This window comes from Chelonia mydas, chromosome 2, assembly GCF_015237465.2.
Source record: "Chelonia mydas isolate rCheMyd1 chromosome 2, rCheMyd1.pri.v2, whole genome shotgun sequence".
Lineage (NCBI taxonomy): Eukaryota > Metazoa > Chordata > Testudines > Cheloniidae > Chelonia > Chelonia mydas.
This window is the reverse complement of record NC_057850.1, coordinates 12,012,683-12,031,084: the sequence shown is the minus strand read 5'-3', so window position 1 is coordinate 12,031,084 and position 18,402 is coordinate 12,012,683. Positions and strand designations below refer to the sequence as shown.

Genomic DNA, 18,402 nt, shown 5'->3' with positions numbered 1-18,402 from the left:
ACATGCTCACTTCCCTCCCTGAACATTTCCCCGCCTGGCAGTACCAGAAGCAGACACACCTCAGGACACAGCTGCTGTAACACAGGGAGCACCATGTGGGGCCTGGCTGCCAAATGGGGCACATGGAGTCAGAAAACACAGACCATGCTGCCCCCTCCTTGCAGCTGCAGCGTGATGAGAAGGTCTGATCAATGACTGGTATTACGACTCGCAAATGCTGTTTATCTATCAACAATGACAGTGTCACGGTTGTGTGCTCAAGCCACAGTGTTTGGCTGGGGGCTTTCCCAATGTCTGAGGCTGCTTGGATCTGTGGGTTTGGTTCAGCTAGAAAAGGATCAATACAAGTATCTGCAAAGGAGGTGTGGCCCTCCGGCTGCTGGCATGTTCCCAACGCCACTCCTGGTGTCATCAAGTTTGGGAGTGCTGGCAATTAGCCTATTCCAGGAGGCACAATGCTTCTGGCAGTATTAACAAATAACCCACCTGGAATTCCTGGAGGACCAATTTCACCCCTCTGACCAACACCAGGATCTCCCCTCTCACCCTTCATACCTCTTTCACCTGCAGGATAAAACCGAAATGGGTTAGTGTCAACTACACAAGCAAAAGATGCCACAAGGGGGCCCCGATCCTGACTGGAGCCATGAGGCCCCACTGTAATACAAATAAATATTACTTTTAGAGACACTGTGCAGAATGCTGCTGCTGTGGGAGTACATTTGCTCCCCAGTTCCTAGCTGATATATGATATCTGCTGGGATAAGCGCCTACCCAGCTCAGACTGTGACTGGCCCTTGAGTGGCCGGAGAGCTCCAGGAGCCTCTCCCGCATTCTTTGAAGGCCCTGTGCAAAGGTCAGCCACATTCACCACTCCTCTCCTTGGGCAGGCGAGGGTCTGCTCCTGACACGTGCTCTGGGGGGGCCCTGTTGCCTGAGATGAGGTGAGGCAGAGAGGTGGAAAGGAAGGGCACTGGCCCCCAGCTCATCATCTAGCAGGGCTGTAAAGCAGGCCAGCTGCAACGGACAAGCAGGCTGAACCATGCCAATGGCCTCCTTCCTCTGTGCACTGGGTCTAAACGGCACCACGGAGCCCTAAGGGGGTGGGCACTTTTACAAAAGCGCGGCCTGTGGTGCAAATTGGTCATGTCATAATAACATGACGTTTACATCCCAGGCTATGCATGCAGGGCCTGATTCTGCAATTTGCTAAATGCCCAGGCCCTGCTCCAGCAAAGCACTTAAGCACACACCTCATTTGAAGCATGGGGATTGTCCCACTGACAGGGGTGAGACTACACCGAAGGTTAACGTTACTCATGCTCCTAAGTGTTTGGTGGGATGAGGGTCAGAGGATGTGGAAAAATTGGAAAACGTCCAGCGGAGGGCAACAAAAATGATTAGGGGACTGGAACACATGACTTATGAGGAGAGGCTGAGGGAACTGGGATTGTTTAGTCTGCGGAAGAGAAGAATGAGGGGGGATTTGATAGCTGCTTTCAACTACCTGAAAGGGGGTTCCAAAGAGGATGGCTCTAGACTGTTCTCAGTGGTAGCTGATGACAGAATGAGGAGTAATGGTCTCAAGTTGCAGTGGGGGAGGTTTAGGTTGGATATTAGGAAAAACTTTTTTCACTAGGAGAGTGGTGAAACACTGGAATGCGTTACCTAGGGAGGTGGTGGAATCTCCTTCCTTAGAAGTTTTTAAGGTCAGGCTTGACAAAGCCCTGGCTGGGATGATTTAGTTGGGGATTGGTCCTGCTTTGAGCAGGGGGTTGGACTAGATGATCTCCTGAGGTCCCTTCCAACCCCGATATTCTATGATTCTATGATTCAGAGTGGGGTCCAGCGGGACCCTGGCGGGCTCCAGCCATTGTTTGTCTAACCTAAGGGCATGGTTATGCGGAGAGTTAGCGCAGGACAAGCTGGAATGTAAATCCACGGCGTTGTAACATGCAGTGCCCAAGTAGCAACTGCGCAGAAAAATTCCCGGAGGCACCTTGACCTGCTGCTGTTTCATTGTTCTGAGCAATGCAGAGTCATCCCAAAGCAATAGCACGACACCGGGCTGGGATGCTGAAATGAGGGATGGCTCTGTCCAAATACTCAAGACATACTTTACACCGAACATTTCTGAGAATCATAGTTAGTGAAATGAAGCAAAAAAAGTTGATAAAAAGAGTCCCCTGCGGATACTGAAAAATGAAAAAGTCTGTTTTTAAAATCAGCAGAACAAAGCAGCTCTCGCTGCTCCATGTACCCCTGCTGCAGTGAACATACTGAACATGTGGGAACCCCCAGGGGTTCAGAGCACACAACAACAGGGCACACAGGGTTTGGAACAGGTACTTCTCAGCATTCAGGCTCCCCGAATATGCTCTAGGATTCACTCACCTTTTGGACCCACTGGTCCTGATGGCCCTTCAGACCCTGTCTGTCCAGGTCGGCCAGGCTCTCCTGGAGGGCCAGGTCTTCCTGGGAGCCCTTCCTTACCGGGAGGCCCTGGAGGCCCTGGCCTGCCTTGGGGTGCTTTAACGTGTGCTGGCTGCATCTGAGCCATGAGGTAGGCTAGTTTTGCTGAGGACAGACAGAGGTGGTTTTGTTAGGTTAGAAAGTCACTGCTCTGCAAGACAGAGAGCCAAGGGATCACAGGCAATAGGGCCAACAAAAGATTGTGTTTTCTCAGCCCAACTCTTAGCGCTTAACACACTACTCACCCTGCCTTCCCCACACAGTTCTTCAGCACCAGCCATGATGGTGCCTCCCCGACACCCTAGACTAGTTTAACCTACTACTCTGTTGCTCCTGCAGTTAAGAACTTTTTCTGAATCTCTCTCTCAGACTTTTCCTTCCTCTCCCCCATCGCATGGCTCCTTGTCCTACTGCCTTCTAGGACTGGTTATTTCCTTTCCTTCAGCTGCATTGTTACCTGGCCGGCATTAGTAGCGCTGTGATCGTTTCCCCACTGAAAGGAAGAGCCCGTTACTAGTGTCCTATCACGGAATGTGAGATAAGGCAGGTTACATGGTTCATTCTAGGGAAAGGGGATTTCTTTTCTTTCTGGGGCAGCCATGCCCGACACGGGCACCTTGGCCCTGACTAAAGGGCTGAGCAAACAGAAAGTGTGACTGCGCCATTTCCCAGTGTCAGCACTTTCTCCTGTTTTCCCAGCACACACTGGGATGGCAGCTGCCAGAGTCCAGACCTCAGGAGCCCCCCAAACATACTAAACTCCTGACAAAAAGCTCTCACAGGAGGGAAGGGCAGGTTGGAGCTCAAGCTTCCATTAGCTGATCCCAAACAGAAGGGACTTTCATGCCAGGGAAGTCTTTTAAACCACTAGAAGTGTTAAAGCATGTACAAGATTAATGGAATCTTTTCCTTTCACTGTGACCATTAACTAACATGGAGGCAAATCCTGCCCACCGGCACTGAACGGAGCAAAATGCAGAAAAAAAAAGCCCTGTTCCCCCTGCTCCAGGGTTTGTGGGGAGGGCAAGCAGGAGAGAGTCCATGCAATGGGACTCTTCACTCCATTGTGAGGCATGGAGCCAAGCTTTGCAGCGACCCTCCGTGCTGGAGCATGGTGGAGGTTTGTGGGCAGGTTGGGGGAGTGGCCACGGCATGGGCCGTAGTTCTGCCCTCAGTTCATATACACTGCATGAAGCAGCAGGCTGCATCTACTGTTTCTTCTCCCATCCAGTTGTGTTCTGGATGCCGCCGGCACATTAGTCTGAGCCCACAGCCTTTTCATGCAGCCTTTGTGCTTTCTTCCAGGAATTGGCCCCCAAAATAATTTTGCTGCTCCCTCCCGACCCACCTTCTCTCCCCACATGATCCCGCAGTGAAGTCACAATGCTGGGTTTGTGACATCATAGTAATTTCCCTGGCAACGGGCTGCGATGTGGTAAGCACAGGCTTTGTGTCTAATGGGACAGAAGGAGAACATGGGCTGTGAGGGAGAAAGACCTTGTACTAACACGAGCACCTTCAATAACAGCAACTAGAAGAATGCTGGTCAAGGCCATTTCACTTCCCACGTCTCCTTTTCCCAAGTTGCTCCCATCTCAAAGTTGCCCTTTAACAGCTGGGAAAGGTGGGGACACAAATCACATGCTTGTCAGCTGTACAAAGCATCTTCTGGAACCTCCGACGTTTCGGTGGCTTGCCAGGTACCAACACTTACCATCTAGCTGCTTTCCTAACTCCTCTTGGATGAGCCTTCTCAGAGTCTCCAGTGACGGAGAGTCCCCCTAGGGAGAAGAGTGAGAGCGTGGTGATAGTCACAGCAAGAACGGCAAATAACACCCTTCATCTGGGCGGAGAAGCTACAGTGGGCTTGAGTGGCCCGTGCTGAAGAATCTGCCTGCAGGAAGGGAAGCTCACCGAGGCACAACCTGCCTACAATTCCCACCCTGCTGGGAAGCCCAGGACTGCATTCTTTGGTTCAATGCATCTCCAGGACAACGTCCAGGAGCATCAGGTGGAGATTAAAACTGCCTTCCCCTAGTGGGTCCCACAGGAAGACCATCGTGAAAATACTGCCACCTTCCTAAATGGGACTCTTCCTGGAGAAGGAGCTGCCCCAAAGATGTGTGCCGTGTGTGACCCTCCCGCACACAGGGGGGCAATCAAAACCAGTACCTAGACTTGTGTGTTATAAACATTAACACGGAATGATAGTTTAGCATCCTGGCCACACGTGGAATGGAACTAGTTAGAATGTTCACGTGAAACTCCACACAGAAAGCAAGTCACAGTTTCTTCCTGGCTTCCATGCCTTTTTGATTTCTGGCCAGATGAAACTTGAAAGTGATTTCTAAATTGTACAGCGTGAGTAACTACGTACTACCTGCCTAAAACTTGAAAGCGATTTCTAAATTGTACAGCGTGAGTAACTATGTACTACCTGCCTAAATTCCCCACAGCAGCAGCAGTCTTTTTCACTTCCTGTCCCCGGTTCTTTTGTGCTTGTGAAATGTGCTGTTCAACGGCTGTTGCATTGCACCAGAAGTGGGTGCATTTCAGGGCACAACATTGTATAATCTGTGCTGTACATCAGTTTTATAAAAAGCTTCTGAAACCCCAGTTCTTATTCTTCATTATTGATTGTAGCACCCATTAAACATTTTTTAAAATTAAAATATTTCATGTTATTACAATTTTTTAATAAAAACATGCTTGCCCAAATATGGACTATTTGGTCCCTTTGCTGCCTCTCTCCAGCCGCAGGTTTAGCATAATGTAAAGACTTTGTCCATCCGTATCAATAGAAATGACCTCATTATAATCACCATACTTTTAGAATGCCTCGTGCTGATGGATTCAGAAAATATTTTTCAAAATGTAGAGATCACTTCCTAAGCCCTGAAAAGGAATGCGGATTGTTTTCTTAGGGCTTTTTTTTTTTTAAATTCATTGCTTTTAATTGCTTTAATTATTCATAGCTCATTACTATATTTCATCATGTGTCTTCCATGTGGCTGGGCAACAATGTGCTTTGTCTAAAATTTACCCGTTCTTTACGTGAGGGACTATATCACTTTCAGTACTTATGAGGTAAAAGCCTCGAGGCAGAATTAATCTCTCAAAACATTTAGTTCATCAAATATTTGTCGTCACCCTTCTAAATACTGTGCCCACAGGCACTTTAGATTAGTAGAGTGTTCTTTTTGTTACACAGAACAATTTATTCAAATATAATATGATCTCATGAATTTTGATGAGCTGGTTCCAATAATATATCCAGGAATATATCAAGGGTCCCTGTAGTCCAGTATCCTCTGTTATATTTAGATGGAATATATGGGCCAAAGGTGTTACCATAACCCAGACACTGTTCAATATTAAACAGCGTTAAACAAGGTTTGTGGCTTGATATACAGACACCTCAAGCCTGCTTATTACCATAGTAAATACACCATTTAAAATCCTTTTCACCTTTTATTAAAGATACAGAAGAAGAAGGAAAAACAGTTTCAGCATTTGAAATGTAAAGAATTAAGTCAGGCTTTCATTTTAACAACATCCCTTGTTCCCTTTAGCAGATGTTGACTTTCACTTGCAATCTCACTTCTGGAAAGAAACACAGGCACAGCACACGGTCTACTCAGCCATGCCAAGACCCGACAAATTTGTACCTGCATCAGGCTGTTTAGGACATTGCTTTAGCTGCCTCTTTCTGGTGACGGGGCTTACAGCAGTGCTGCAAACAATATTGTCTTGGCCAGCTAGGCCAGACTCTTATTAGACAGAAGGAAAAGGCAGCGAGAGACAGGAAAGAGAAAAAATAAGTTAGGGAAGGAAAAGGACTCATTAGGGCGTGAGATGAAGTCTCACATCACAGGTTATATTTGGGATTTAGCCAAAGCTGTCCCCTGGGTCCCTCTCTCTGGCCTGGTTTGGTCAGGACATCTTTCAGGATTTGGATGAAGGTGGTCTGGTCTGGGGTTCCAGAGGATAGTGGGGGGAGCGGGTTGGCAGCCACAATGGTGAAGTTCATTCTAGTAGCTAATTTTTCTCCAAAAGCCTTTCTTTAAGAACCCAAAAAGGGAGTGATGGGCAGAATAGCCCATATCCCCTCATTATTTTGCTCATTAATTAGGTCTAATATTCCACATACCAATTTTGGTTCACTGATTTTCAATCTCACTCTGTTCTTGTTTACCAGGCATGATCTTAACATAGTCCTTGAGTTAGACCACTAGGCCTTTTGGTTTGGACTTTCACACCTTTTTCCATCAACATCCGTTTTTATAAATTATTCTGACAGCTCATGAACTTCCACTCCTTACAGTTGAGCTCACAGTTAGGGTAAATTGGTAGGCCCGCATACATACCTCACCCTGAGACTGGCCACCACCAGAGGAAGGTGTAAAGTCCTGTGTGGACAATTAGGATGTAACATGCTTATGTAGGGAGTTTCTTCCTGACTCTAGACACATCGGGATATGTCTACAATGCAATTAAACATCCATGGCTGGCCCATGTCAAGTGACTCGGGTTCACGGGGCTTCAGCTATGGGGCTGTAAGATTGCAGTGTGGATGTTCAGGCTTGGGCTAGAGCCTGAGCTCTGGGATCCTATGAAGGGGTCCTGATGCATGAGGTTTGATATTCTTCATTTATTTTCATCTTACTTAGTGTAAATATCTACTCTGTTAATCCTACTGAACTCATTGTTTAAATAAAAGCTGGTGGACCAGAGTTCCACGTGCATTTTCCTGTCTGACAATATCTTATATTTATTCACCAAATTTCAACCTGAAGGATTCTAAAGAGCTTTTACCAGAAACTAATCACTCCACTTGCCAATATAATGCATCCACCTCTGGGGTGGAACAGGGCACCTGTTAACACCACACAGCGATGCTATGCAGCATTTTAGTATAGGAAGTGAAGGAGATCCTATCCATCTCACAGCAGGAGCTTTAGACCAGCAAAATTTTCTTTCCCGACTGACATTTGCCAACACCCCCTGAATTAACTCCCTCTATTTTTGCAAAAAATACCATGGGAATTTTAATGACCTCAGTTGTCCAAGATCTCAGTTTCATGCCTCAGTTGCAAAATTCTACGGTTGATGACAGCCATTTAATTCAAATATTGTTTAGCGGGAGACATCCCCCCCCAGGAGATGCAGCATCTCTTCTTTGAGTGCAGTGGATTCAGAGCAGCGTCAGGTAATCATGCCGTACATGCGTTGCATGTGTACATAACATCGGAAGCACGTGTTGATAGCATTACAGGATAAACTGAGGCACCTCACGGGCAGCTAGGCAATAATGTCGGGCTGTTCTCATGTCATCAAGGGAGTGTTTCTATAAGACTCTTTGGAAGCACACGGCTGCCACTCTTACCCTGGGCCCAGGGAAGCCTGGCTGTCCTGGGGGCCCTGGAGGTCCAGCTTGCCCACTGTCTCCTGGTGGTCCTTGGGGACCCATCAATCCAGTGTGGCCTTTATGGCCAGGTATGCCAGGATCCCCAGGCAGGCCTTTCTCTCCCTCTGGGCCTTTGTCACCTTTGATGCCAGGATCTCCCTATGAAACAAAACCAGCATATCAATACAGAGAAGAACATGTCCCTTCTTCCCCAGCCTAATGAAACACAGCGTGGTTACTGAGCATAGTGGAGCACCTCTGACCACAGAAATGGGCAAATATACTGAGTGAAGCCTCGGGTACGTTACAAAGTGTTACTGATGTAGAAGGACTAACGGTGGGGTGGCCCGGGGCAGCATTGTAGACCTCTGTGGGCTGCACTTAGCCAATAGGCTGCACTTGGGCCACAACCATCAAAATTTTTTTTTATTATTTTAGTGCAGTAAAGTAATGCTAATAACACTTCTCAACACACCCTGTCTCCTTTGGGTCCATGATTGCCTGGTTTCCCGGCAGCGCCCTGAAATGAAATAATAGACATGAGTATGCAAGAGCTATTCATGGATGGAGTTAATGACAGGATGCTTCCCCTTGTGATGCCTCCCAGGTCCTTAGGAAAATGAAGTCCTGTATACGCCACATTTCCCTGGGTGCTCTAGATTTATTTAATGTTTTCAAACCAGTAACTCAAGAACAAAATAATGCAACCCCAGTAAGCATGCCTGAGACTACCACTGAACCTAGACACCATCCGTGCTCTGAACCAGCTGGGAACGGAACTCACCTCTTTTCCTGGGGGCCCCTTCTCTCCCGAGTCTCCCTAAGAGACATAAAGAAAGTACATAACACACAACACTGACAATATCACCACAGTGTGGGCAGTCTGAAGTCAGACACAAACTCCCAGTCCTGATTCTTATCTCAGAAGTGAGGTGGTTTCACTTGCACTATTTGGAATAGATGATGTTGAGTCAAGCAGAAAATGTTGTCGATCATTTATCCTTGGATTTCTGATACTCTGTCGCCAAGTGTCATGTTTCAGGTTGGTGAGCCAGGACTGAGATGAGTCAATACTAACAAAAGAGAGTTCCTATGGCCAAAGTGTACCTCCAGATATACTGCATACTATGTGAATGTTCCTAAGCGTAGAGAAACAGTCAGTCATTCCTACAGGGCAAGCATTGAGATGGATGTACTGTTAACAGGGGTTTCTGGCTTCCGGTGGCACACAGTTCACTTTGATTCTGAATGTTTCAACAGCCTCTCATATGTTTTCTTGCGCTAGTTTCCTGAATTCTCGGTTAGCTTTCAATAAAGCACTCTCCATTTACCACTCTCTTCTCTGCTGTATATACCATATTAGAATAAAAAAAGCATGATCATGTCTCTATATCAGCATTCTCTGTGGGATCTACTACTGCAGCACTGATGCACAGGATTGAAAAGGCAACACCAGCATAACACTGGCCATTGCTAAATTCTGAGCACATTTCCTCACACCTAATGGAACTAGAAAAGTACTTGTCTGTAACATCCATAGGTCAGATTATGTGTAGACCAACCCTTGAACCCCCCCTCCCCCGCCCCGGATTATATTTGTAGTGTGTTTGTGTGTGGTGTGTGTGTAATTGATATACCACTGATGAACTGGAAGCACACGTAATCAGTTGCACCGGCATGTGGTATATTTATTACATAACAGTGGAACCGATCACATGCCGAGGGTCACATCACCCGCCAACCAAACCAAACCTGGGACTTAGTCCAACATTCCCGAACTCCATAGCAGCTTTTAACAGCCACTTTATTTATTTTTTTAAACAATATAATGCAAACTTGCAAGGGAAAATGTTTCTTCCTTCTCTTACTTTCCACTAAAAAATGACTCCAGCTTAAGTCTCAGGCTAGGGAAGATTCAGTCCTGCACTAGTGTCATTAAAGTCTGTTACCTTGTGTCACTGCAGGGTTGAAAACAAAAACATAAACTAACTGGGAAGGGGAGATTCCCAGCTTCTCAATGGGATCAGACATTTGCCTCTAGACCTGGAAGGGCCCAAGACACTGGATTTTAAGGTTGTGATATTTTTATTGCTAGAACAGGTGTTAGATAACTTTGGGAGATATTTTTAAGGATGAGTTGCAATGTATCTCTATTGCTGAGCCTTAGTCAGCCGGTCTCAAGGTAACTAGGGACTTTAGTCTTAGGTAAAGGAATACAAGAATTAGTCTGAATATTGTTAATCACCCTAACACATTCTTGATGTACTCTTCTGTAATACCCATGGCCCATGCAGAATGCTCTAGTGAGTAATGCGACTACCCCAAACTCACGCTGTGCAAAACATTCGAACCGCCCCTTCATGAATGCCACATCCATCTACAGGGCCTTATGATAGGTGTCCTTGCTACAGATGAGATTCTCCTCCTTCTGTAAGCTATGGAAAAGAATATAGTTCTCTTTGGAAATAATACACTGGGCCCCTTGGAATCGAGAGAGGGCTATTTGGGAATTATCTGGATACACAAGGCTCTCACATATGTTCTTGACAAAGGGACATTTTGTCTTTCCTTCCTCCAGGTTCAAGAGTCAAAACCAGGCAGTGGGTGAATAACGACTGCTTTGCATCACCAAACAGATACTTACTGGAGGGCCTCGGGGCCCAATGAAGCCAGGAAGTCCCGGGCTGCCATTTTCTCCTTTGTTTCCTTTTGGACCCTTAGAAAACAAAATGAAACATAAACACCAGCAGCTCCTCCCCCCATCGCCTCTTCTGAAAAGCCTTCATTTACCTCATCTTCCCCTCCTGTTTCTTCTTAAAACCAAGTCCCGAAACTCTAGTTTTGTCACTGCACAGTGTACTGCTAAGGACATTAGTCTGAGTTCCTGGAGAACTGGAAATAAACTATGCCTTATAACAGGGCAGTTATTGAATCATCCAGTCCCAACTTCTGGCATTCAGAGGTTTAGGGATATCCAGAACATGGGGTTGCATCCACGACCATCTTTGCTAATAGCCATTGATGGACCTTGTGACAGTCTATACTATGTTCATCCTTTTTACAAGACCATGACAAACTTTGTACAAAGTATGTCTTGTGAGGTATCATTTGAAAACTCATAATCTGCTGAACATTATTGTCACGGTAAAATATGTGTGGTAACAATGTCTGTAAAGTTAAGATTCTACTGTATGGCATTACTAAGTTTAGAAAGACAGTCCCAAACCAGTTCTTCACATACAAAAGACACACAGGCACCCCAGTCAGGTATTGACAAAGTTAGGGGACTATCACCTAGTTGAACAGCCATTCTTTGTCAGGAAGAGGAGTGTGAGTGAGAACTTTACATATTGTCAATGGAAACAGCTGAACCCCAGCTGGAGATACTCCTCAAAGAGGGGAGAATGGTATAAGAATAGAGAACACACACACCACAAATTATGTCTCTCCCCTCATCCCTACTCATGGAAGCTACAACACTTGAAAGACAAAGGAAGCATCACTGAACTGAGGGGGAGGTCCTGACTTCTACTGGTTACACCCTTGGCTTTTGTCTGAACCTGAAACCCTAGTGAGTCATACTGTTTGGATAGAGGAGCCGCAGTGACCATACGGGGAACTGGCCTGCACTTCATTACAGGGACTGAGGGCAATGGTTTACTATAACTAACTGCTGAGCCCCAGAGCAACTTTGGGGAACAGAACAAAGAAAAGCCTCCTCAGTGTCGTTCTTGCACCTCAACGCTCACAGGCTAGTCTCACATTCAAAGTGGCACCTGCGAGGTCCGTCCCCTTCTGTGACCTTGCTTTAAATTGTTGCCTGCTGGTTTCCAGAACGCCTCGGGTGAGTTGCTTTAATGCTACTCCTCCCTCTCTGCAGAGGCTACTGCCAGCTCCTCCGGGCCCCTCAGCCTCCATGTCACACTCTGTGGGGCTGCACATGGCCCCTCTGAGAGGCCGTCCACTGGGCAGGATTTAATACATTTTTAAGGATGCAACATGTAACTCTTCTCTCCGTCCTGGGTTAGAAATTACCCCCATAACTGTCTCAATATCTCTGGCTCGCTGTGGGTGTCCATGGCTGTGGTACTTACTGGGTTACCTGCAAGGCCAGCTTTCCCTGGGACGCCGGGTGAGCCATTCTTGCCCTGGATTGAGGGGGGAAAGAGCAGATTTGGAATAAAAAAGGATACAACTCAGAGCTTCTTTGTGGCTATACATTTTTCCCAGCGAGTGCAGGCTCTTTCCCAGAAAGGTCTTTCCCACTGCCTCCAGGACACTGGCACCCAGCCTCTAGTGTGGTGCCCTGATACTATGGTGATAGGCACATGAGATAACTCTGGTCAGGTGGCTAGACGTAACCCTTAGCCTGATTAGGATAGAATTTGGTAATAGGCAATAATACATGTCTAGTGGCTAAAGCCTAATAAATGGTTAAAAAGAGAGTACAAATCATTCATTGGTGATAACAGGTAGTAACCACAGAGAGGGATGTGAGCGCCTGTCAATCTTACGTTGCCACCTTATCATAGAATATCAGGGTTGGAAGGGACCTCAGGAGGTCATCTTGTCCAACCCCCTGCTCAAAGCTTGAATAGTACGGATGAGGAATACTTATATGATACGTCTCATCCTAGGATCCCTGGTGCGCAGACTTTACAAACCACAAGCACAGTTCTCCTCTGGGATCAACGTGTAAATACGGAGCTCCGACATTCTCCCTACATTCTCCACTCAGAGATCACTTGGGCCACCGCTGAAAAGCAGCTGCCTCTGGACGAAAATGCAGCCGCCGTTCAACAGCATGCAGCAAAATGGCACATGAGTTAGTTCAGGATGGAGAGTAAGAAAATCTTCTCCCAGTATTTCACATCCATCAAAGAGAAGTTCCAGAGGGAGCAGAATGTAACTTCAGAGATAAGGGTTTGGCCTCTCCTCTTACAAAAAGATTCAAGCACCAAAAATTGTTGCAAACCAAAAATTGCCCCCCAAAATTGGTTAGGGTCAATCGAAATATTTTGTTTCAATTTTAAGCTGATTTCCTTTTTTAGTGTGAATTTAGTTACATTTTGAAATGAAAAGTTTCAAATAAAAACCCCCAAAACTTTTTGGTTCAACAATCTCAAAACAGGACGTTTCAACAACCGAAAAATGTTTTCTTCCTAAACCTTTTTCAGAGTCAGGCATTTTGACAAATGAAATCTGCATTTCATTGACTAATCAGCATCTTTCAGTGAAAAAATGTTTCATCAAAAAATTCCCAACCAGCCCTAATCAGCACCCAGGTCTCATATCCCCGCTAACAGAAACACCATCCCACTGGAGAAAAAAAGGGCCTCTCCTCCTCTCTGGGAAGTATTTGAGAGAGTGGGTAACTTCCTGGCCCCCCAACCCCACTTCTGGTGACACTGAGGGAACACAGAGCTGCCCTGAAATGGACAGCAGGGCAGTCCCCTCCTGCAGGGGGAATCCCTGGGTACTGTAAAGCTGGATTGCTGGGCTGGGCTTTACCGCACCTCATTCAGGTCTAGGCATAGGAGGGGGCACATCCAGGGCACGATACACCCCAGTGATCCTCAGCCAGAAAAGTGATCCTTGGGAAGCCAATCTAGCCAATGTAATTTAGAGCAGCCCTAAACTGCTCTAGGTTAAGCTCAGGGCTGTTTCAGTTCCTGACTGACTCCAGAATTGGGAGAATGGAAAGGCAGCTCAGAGCTCATCCAGACCTGGAGATCTGGGCCCCTATCTAAAATCCAGGCACGCTGAGATTTCATGCCAACTCCCAAGGAAGATGGAGATCCCAACAAGGAAACAACTGCATTGCTTTAGTTCTCACTAGGGGATATTTACACTGGTAGCTGCCAAGAAATGGGAATCCTTTCTGAATAATTCATCAAGCAGGAAATGAAGGGGAGATCCCATGAGCCAGAGGTCTTCAGAGTGTCAGATGTTACAACCATCCATCTGGGGGTTTTATACGGTGCAATACCTAGCGACTGGTCAAAGTCCTAAACACCCAGCATACAGCTGATCTTTGAAGCTCATCTGCACCATCTGCCAGGAATCAGGGCCTGCAGCAAAGCCAGGTTCTGGGCAACCTAATGAGCGTTGCTGGCCTGAAGCAGGCTGCCTGATTGGCTCCACTGCCTGACTGGTGGGAAGAATCATCAAACTGGCTCATAAGCCCAGCCATAGCAGCAGGTCAGCGGCTGCTCAATGCACACAGATGCTCAAAGCATTTGTCCATGGCTGTAATAGCTCCTGCTTGTTCCCAGCCTTGCTCCAGCCTTGCTCCTTCCTTGGCTCCAGTCTTGCTTCATTCCAGGTAGCCCAGTCCTGGTCCTCGACACCGACTCCTAGCTTCTTACTCTGGCTCTGACTCCAGCTCCAACCAGTAGAGCTGACTCTGGCTCCAACCAATGGGAACGACTGCCCACATCCCAATCTCTGACACCATCCACTAAAGATGGGAAGATCCCACCACAGGGAGACTAGAGGGCACCAGCATTTGCATGTATGGAGAATCAGGCAGTTTGCAATTCAAAAGAGCTGATAAAGACTAATACTCATCTGCTCTTACCGCCGTATGCAGGAATCATAAAATCATAGAATCATAGAATATCAGGGTTGGAAGGGACCTCAGGAGGTCATCTAGTCCAACCCCCTGCTCAAAGCAGGACCAATCCCCAACTAAATCATCCCAGCCAGGGCTTTGTTTAACTTCACGTTTAATTAAACAGAGATACTTCATGTTTAATTAAAATAGCCCATGCAAAGTGGCGCTGTTACTTGTAATACTCAGAATGTGTTTCTCATGGAGTACTTTTGATTATTTGTACTGCAGAGGATATGAAGGACTAAAGGCGCCCTCCCACCTCTCACGGACCCATCCGTAGCCTCTCAAAAGGTATTTGGCTCATCTAGGACCTATCCTAATTTTATTTTTTATTATTTCTCTCCTGGAGCCTTTTTACTTATTGCAAGTGCCGGGGCCAAGACACATTAGTGAGTGATGCCAGCACTATAGGGCAAGCATGGACTGACAGGATAAATTACAAAGCAGACACAAGAGCTCTGCATATGTTACTGTAGCCTCACGTAAACCACTTGGCTCCCTGCTGCTAAAGCCCCAGCCTTCCAATTCCTGGCCTTGCTGCCTTGTGTCAGCTTTTGTTCTGATTATAGCCCAGGTCTCAGAATCTCTGTTTCAGTAACCTGCTTTCCCATGGAGGAAAGAAACAGCTGTTTCTGCATTCCTGTAGGGATGGGCTCAGGTCTGGACAGTCTAGTTTGTATTCATGTTTGGAAAGAGTTGATTTTTAAAATACAATAAAGCAATAGGAGCGATGTATCAACCATCCCAAATGACACTTCCTGACATTTCATCCCCAGGGCTTTTCTCCACTGAAAACCTATTAAAAATTGACTTTCTGCATGTTTTCGATAATGACACGACATCTTCTCTCAAAAATGTTTCCACAGGAAATAAACAGCTTGTTCACAAGTATCACAATCAGGCTCAAGTTGGGCACTCAAAAGAAGGTGGCACCCAAAATTGACACCACTTTTGAGGATTGTCACCTAGGGTTACATAGGAAGTTAAGTGTCAGAGCCAAGTCTAGAACTCAGAAGCGCCTGATACCCAGCTCATAGCAGAAACCACTACACCATTCTGCTTCTACAGAGTCACCTGCTCCTAGACACTACTGGTCACCACCTGTCCTTGCAACATCACTCAGCTTCTCCTTTCCTGAAGTAAGTAAAACATTCTGGTCAAATGCCTCCTGTGTCTTCTGTAGGTTTCTGGTTCCAAACCAGAACTCTGGATTCTGTGACACCCCTACCACCAAGAGTCCATCCTTCAAAGGCCGCTTGTCTGGAATGGAAACTCACTGGCTGCCCTCTGAGTCCTCGAGGCCCTTGAGGTCCTGGGGGGCCTGTATCACCCTGGAAGAAAAGAGAAATTGTTGCACTGAGTGAAAAACACCGAAGCAAAGGCAATGAGATCATCATCTGAAAATAACACACAGCTCTGGCTTAACTCCTACTGCTCCTCAGCTGGGAAGAAAATGACACACAGAAAAGTTCTGTGAAGAGGTTCTGGCTCTGCTGGAGTGAAGACCGGCATGATGGATTTCAAAAAGTGTGTCTGTAGGTCAAGTCCATTAACCTGGGTATTTGCCGGCCAAGCTTAGATTCTGACTATACTGGCTTATTGGCATGTTATTTTGAAGATGGGGCAGGTAAGGTGTTTCTCTGGGACTTGCCCTGCGCCTTGACACAGCTCCAATTCCTGCTCTGCCAGACCTTTTCATTCTCTATCTTGTAGGACAAACTCCACAGTTCAGCAGTCAAAACCATTTCCCAGTGACCCACGGAGATGGCATGATCGGTCATCTGGTCCATCCCTCAGTGGCCTCTCCAGGATCATACAGTACCCACAGGATGCTCACTAGGGTTTCGCTCTGTTACTGCACTGACACTAAGGATATGCTAAGACCTGATTCTGCTGCCCTGATTCCTTTTGAGTAGTACCTTACTCCGCAGGCAATCTCACTGATTCCAGGAGGGCTGTTTGTGGAGTAAGATGCTGCTCAGGATGAGAAGGTGTGACAGAATCAGGCCGTGGGGAACTAGGCAGAGTAAAGTACTGCTCCGTGGGAATAAGCATGCCATCGGATCTGCTGTACAATTCAGGATTGAAACAATGCAGTTCCCTCTAATGTTCCAAAGACACAGCTAACATTTAAGTGTCAGCAGGATGAGCAGGGCCAAAGGCCCTCAAGTTCCTCTCCTAACAAGCTTTGCTCTCTGTCCCTGTGCGGATAGAGGTTTGCTTGCCGATCCAAGAGTACACTTACATCCTTCCCCGGTGGGCCCTCACGACCGGCGGGACCGGTCACGCCTGGCTGTCCCTGGAACACAGAGCAAAGGAAGTCGTGATGAATTCAGTGCATTGGACACATTATAGATACGCTGGCTAGTAACGCGTCTCTGGACAGTGTAGGGATTCTGATGTGCTGGATTGAGGCTTGCAGTCTCTATGGGGTGAGACATGTCATGCCTCTTGCTTTATAGCCAATGGGAGCAATGTGGTTAAAACTTGATGTGCTGCTTAAAAAAAGGTTTCAGAGGAGCAGCCGTGTTAGTCTGTATTCGCAAAAAGAAAAGGAGGACTTGTGGCACCTTAGAGACTAACCAATTTATTTGAGCATAAGCTTCCGTGAGCTACAGCTCACTTCAGCACCTTTCAAATGCAAGGTAGTGCAGCCCTTTCCACTAATACCTTAGCTATTGAGAGTGCAGTGACTGTGAAGTCACGTTATGCACTCTTCATAGAGAAACTGCTTTAGGGAGGAAGAGAGGAGGATCTAGGTCACTGGGGCTCTCTGCCAGTCCTCCTGCAATGTGCCACTGGACCATCATTTATTTTCCTGAAGAGCCAGAGTTAGGCAGAAGAAAGCTCAGTTTTCGTCTCATCTGCAGGACGACACCTCTCATAGCGGGGATCCCTGCAACATCAGAGCTGAGAATGAGGCCAGATCTTGGTGTGGGACTTGAATTTAGGACCTTCTGATCCGGAGGCGAGTGAGCCAAAAAGCTCTATTATTCACGCCCATTCTCCTCATCTTTGAATTCATCCTGGATTTCTAACGCTCGGTGGGGTGCGATTTGATACTGGTACAGCCTGCCCAGTACATTTCCTGGTCCCCTGGCCTGCACTTGTGAACTATGTCCTGTGGCTTTTGTGGCAGCGCACAGAGAGCTGTGCTGTGAAACTGACATGCAAAGGGATTCATGGAGGGGGCATGAGATGTGCTGCACTAGCCCATCAGTGACCGCTCGATACCCCAGCACTAATGTTAGCTGGGAGTCCAGAAAAGGAGGCTACCAGTAATGCCACTGACTCTCCCCAGCTGCGTCCACCCTGTGCTCTGCCACCCACTGCAAGGCAGGCAGAATGCCCAGCCCCACAAGGTCACAGCAACTCATGAACACAACGCTAAAAAGGCCTGTAAAAATCTTCTCTTATCGTTTTGGGAAGCCCCTTTACGGCTGACTGACCCATCACCTCCTACAGCACACACAGAGGGGTGCATGCTACTTACCCTGGCGCCTGGGGGGCCTGCATCTCCTCTGTGCCCCTTGAAGCCCTGCAGAAGAGAGTGACATTAAGAACATCCAGATGCGTGGGCCTTTGGGAAGGCCTTGGCTGAATGGTGCATGCACAGTGGCTGCCCTTAAAACCTCGCCAGTTTTGCCTTAGATTAACTGCCTGGTCAGCGTGGAATTGTATCCCGGGGAGGCACCATCCCGCTCCTTAGCAGCACAATGTACAGGGGAGTCTATGGTGGTGCAGCTGCTCTTCCTGGTGTGCCTGGCCCACAATGTGTAGGGGAAAGGGTGGGGCCCTAGCCTCCCCTCTCCCCATCCCCAGGATGCATGACTGGAGCGCAGAGCCTGCATCAGTGAGCAGCCCTGGTGTGTGGGGCACCAGGAGGGTGGAAGGCTTCTTACGTCGT

At 47.2% G+C, this 18,402-nt stretch overlaps 1 protein-coding gene across 1 annotated transcript in view; it reads right to left on the bottom strand.

The window, feature by feature from the left end:
- COL22A1 (collagen type XXII alpha 1 chain) overlaps positions 1 to 18,402 on the bottom strand; it is a 325,582-nt gene that overhangs the window by 2,040 nt on the left and 305,140 nt on the right. Inside the window, exons 53-63 of the mRNA XM_037892981.2 lie at positions 17,989 to 18,033; positions 16,741 to 16,794; positions 15,773 to 15,826; positions 11,974 to 12,027; positions 10,524 to 10,595; positions 8,664 to 8,699; positions 8,355 to 8,399; positions 7,859 to 8,038; positions 4,187 to 4,253; positions 2,395 to 2,577; positions 487 to 564 (exon numbers count right to left, since the gene is read on the bottom strand). Of these exons, the coding sequence (XP_037748909.2) occupies positions 487 to 564; positions 2,395 to 2,577; positions 4,187 to 4,253; positions 7,859 to 8,038; positions 8,355 to 8,399; positions 8,664 to 8,699; positions 10,524 to 10,595; positions 11,974 to 12,027; positions 15,773 to 15,826; positions 16,741 to 16,794; positions 17,989 to 18,033 (868 nt within the window). The remainder of the gene's footprint in view (positions 1 to 486; positions 565 to 2,394; positions 2,578 to 4,186; positions 4,254 to 7,858; positions 8,039 to 8,354; positions 8,400 to 8,663; positions 8,700 to 10,523; positions 10,596 to 11,973; positions 12,028 to 15,772; positions 15,827 to 16,740; positions 16,795 to 17,988; positions 18,034 to 18,402) is intronic.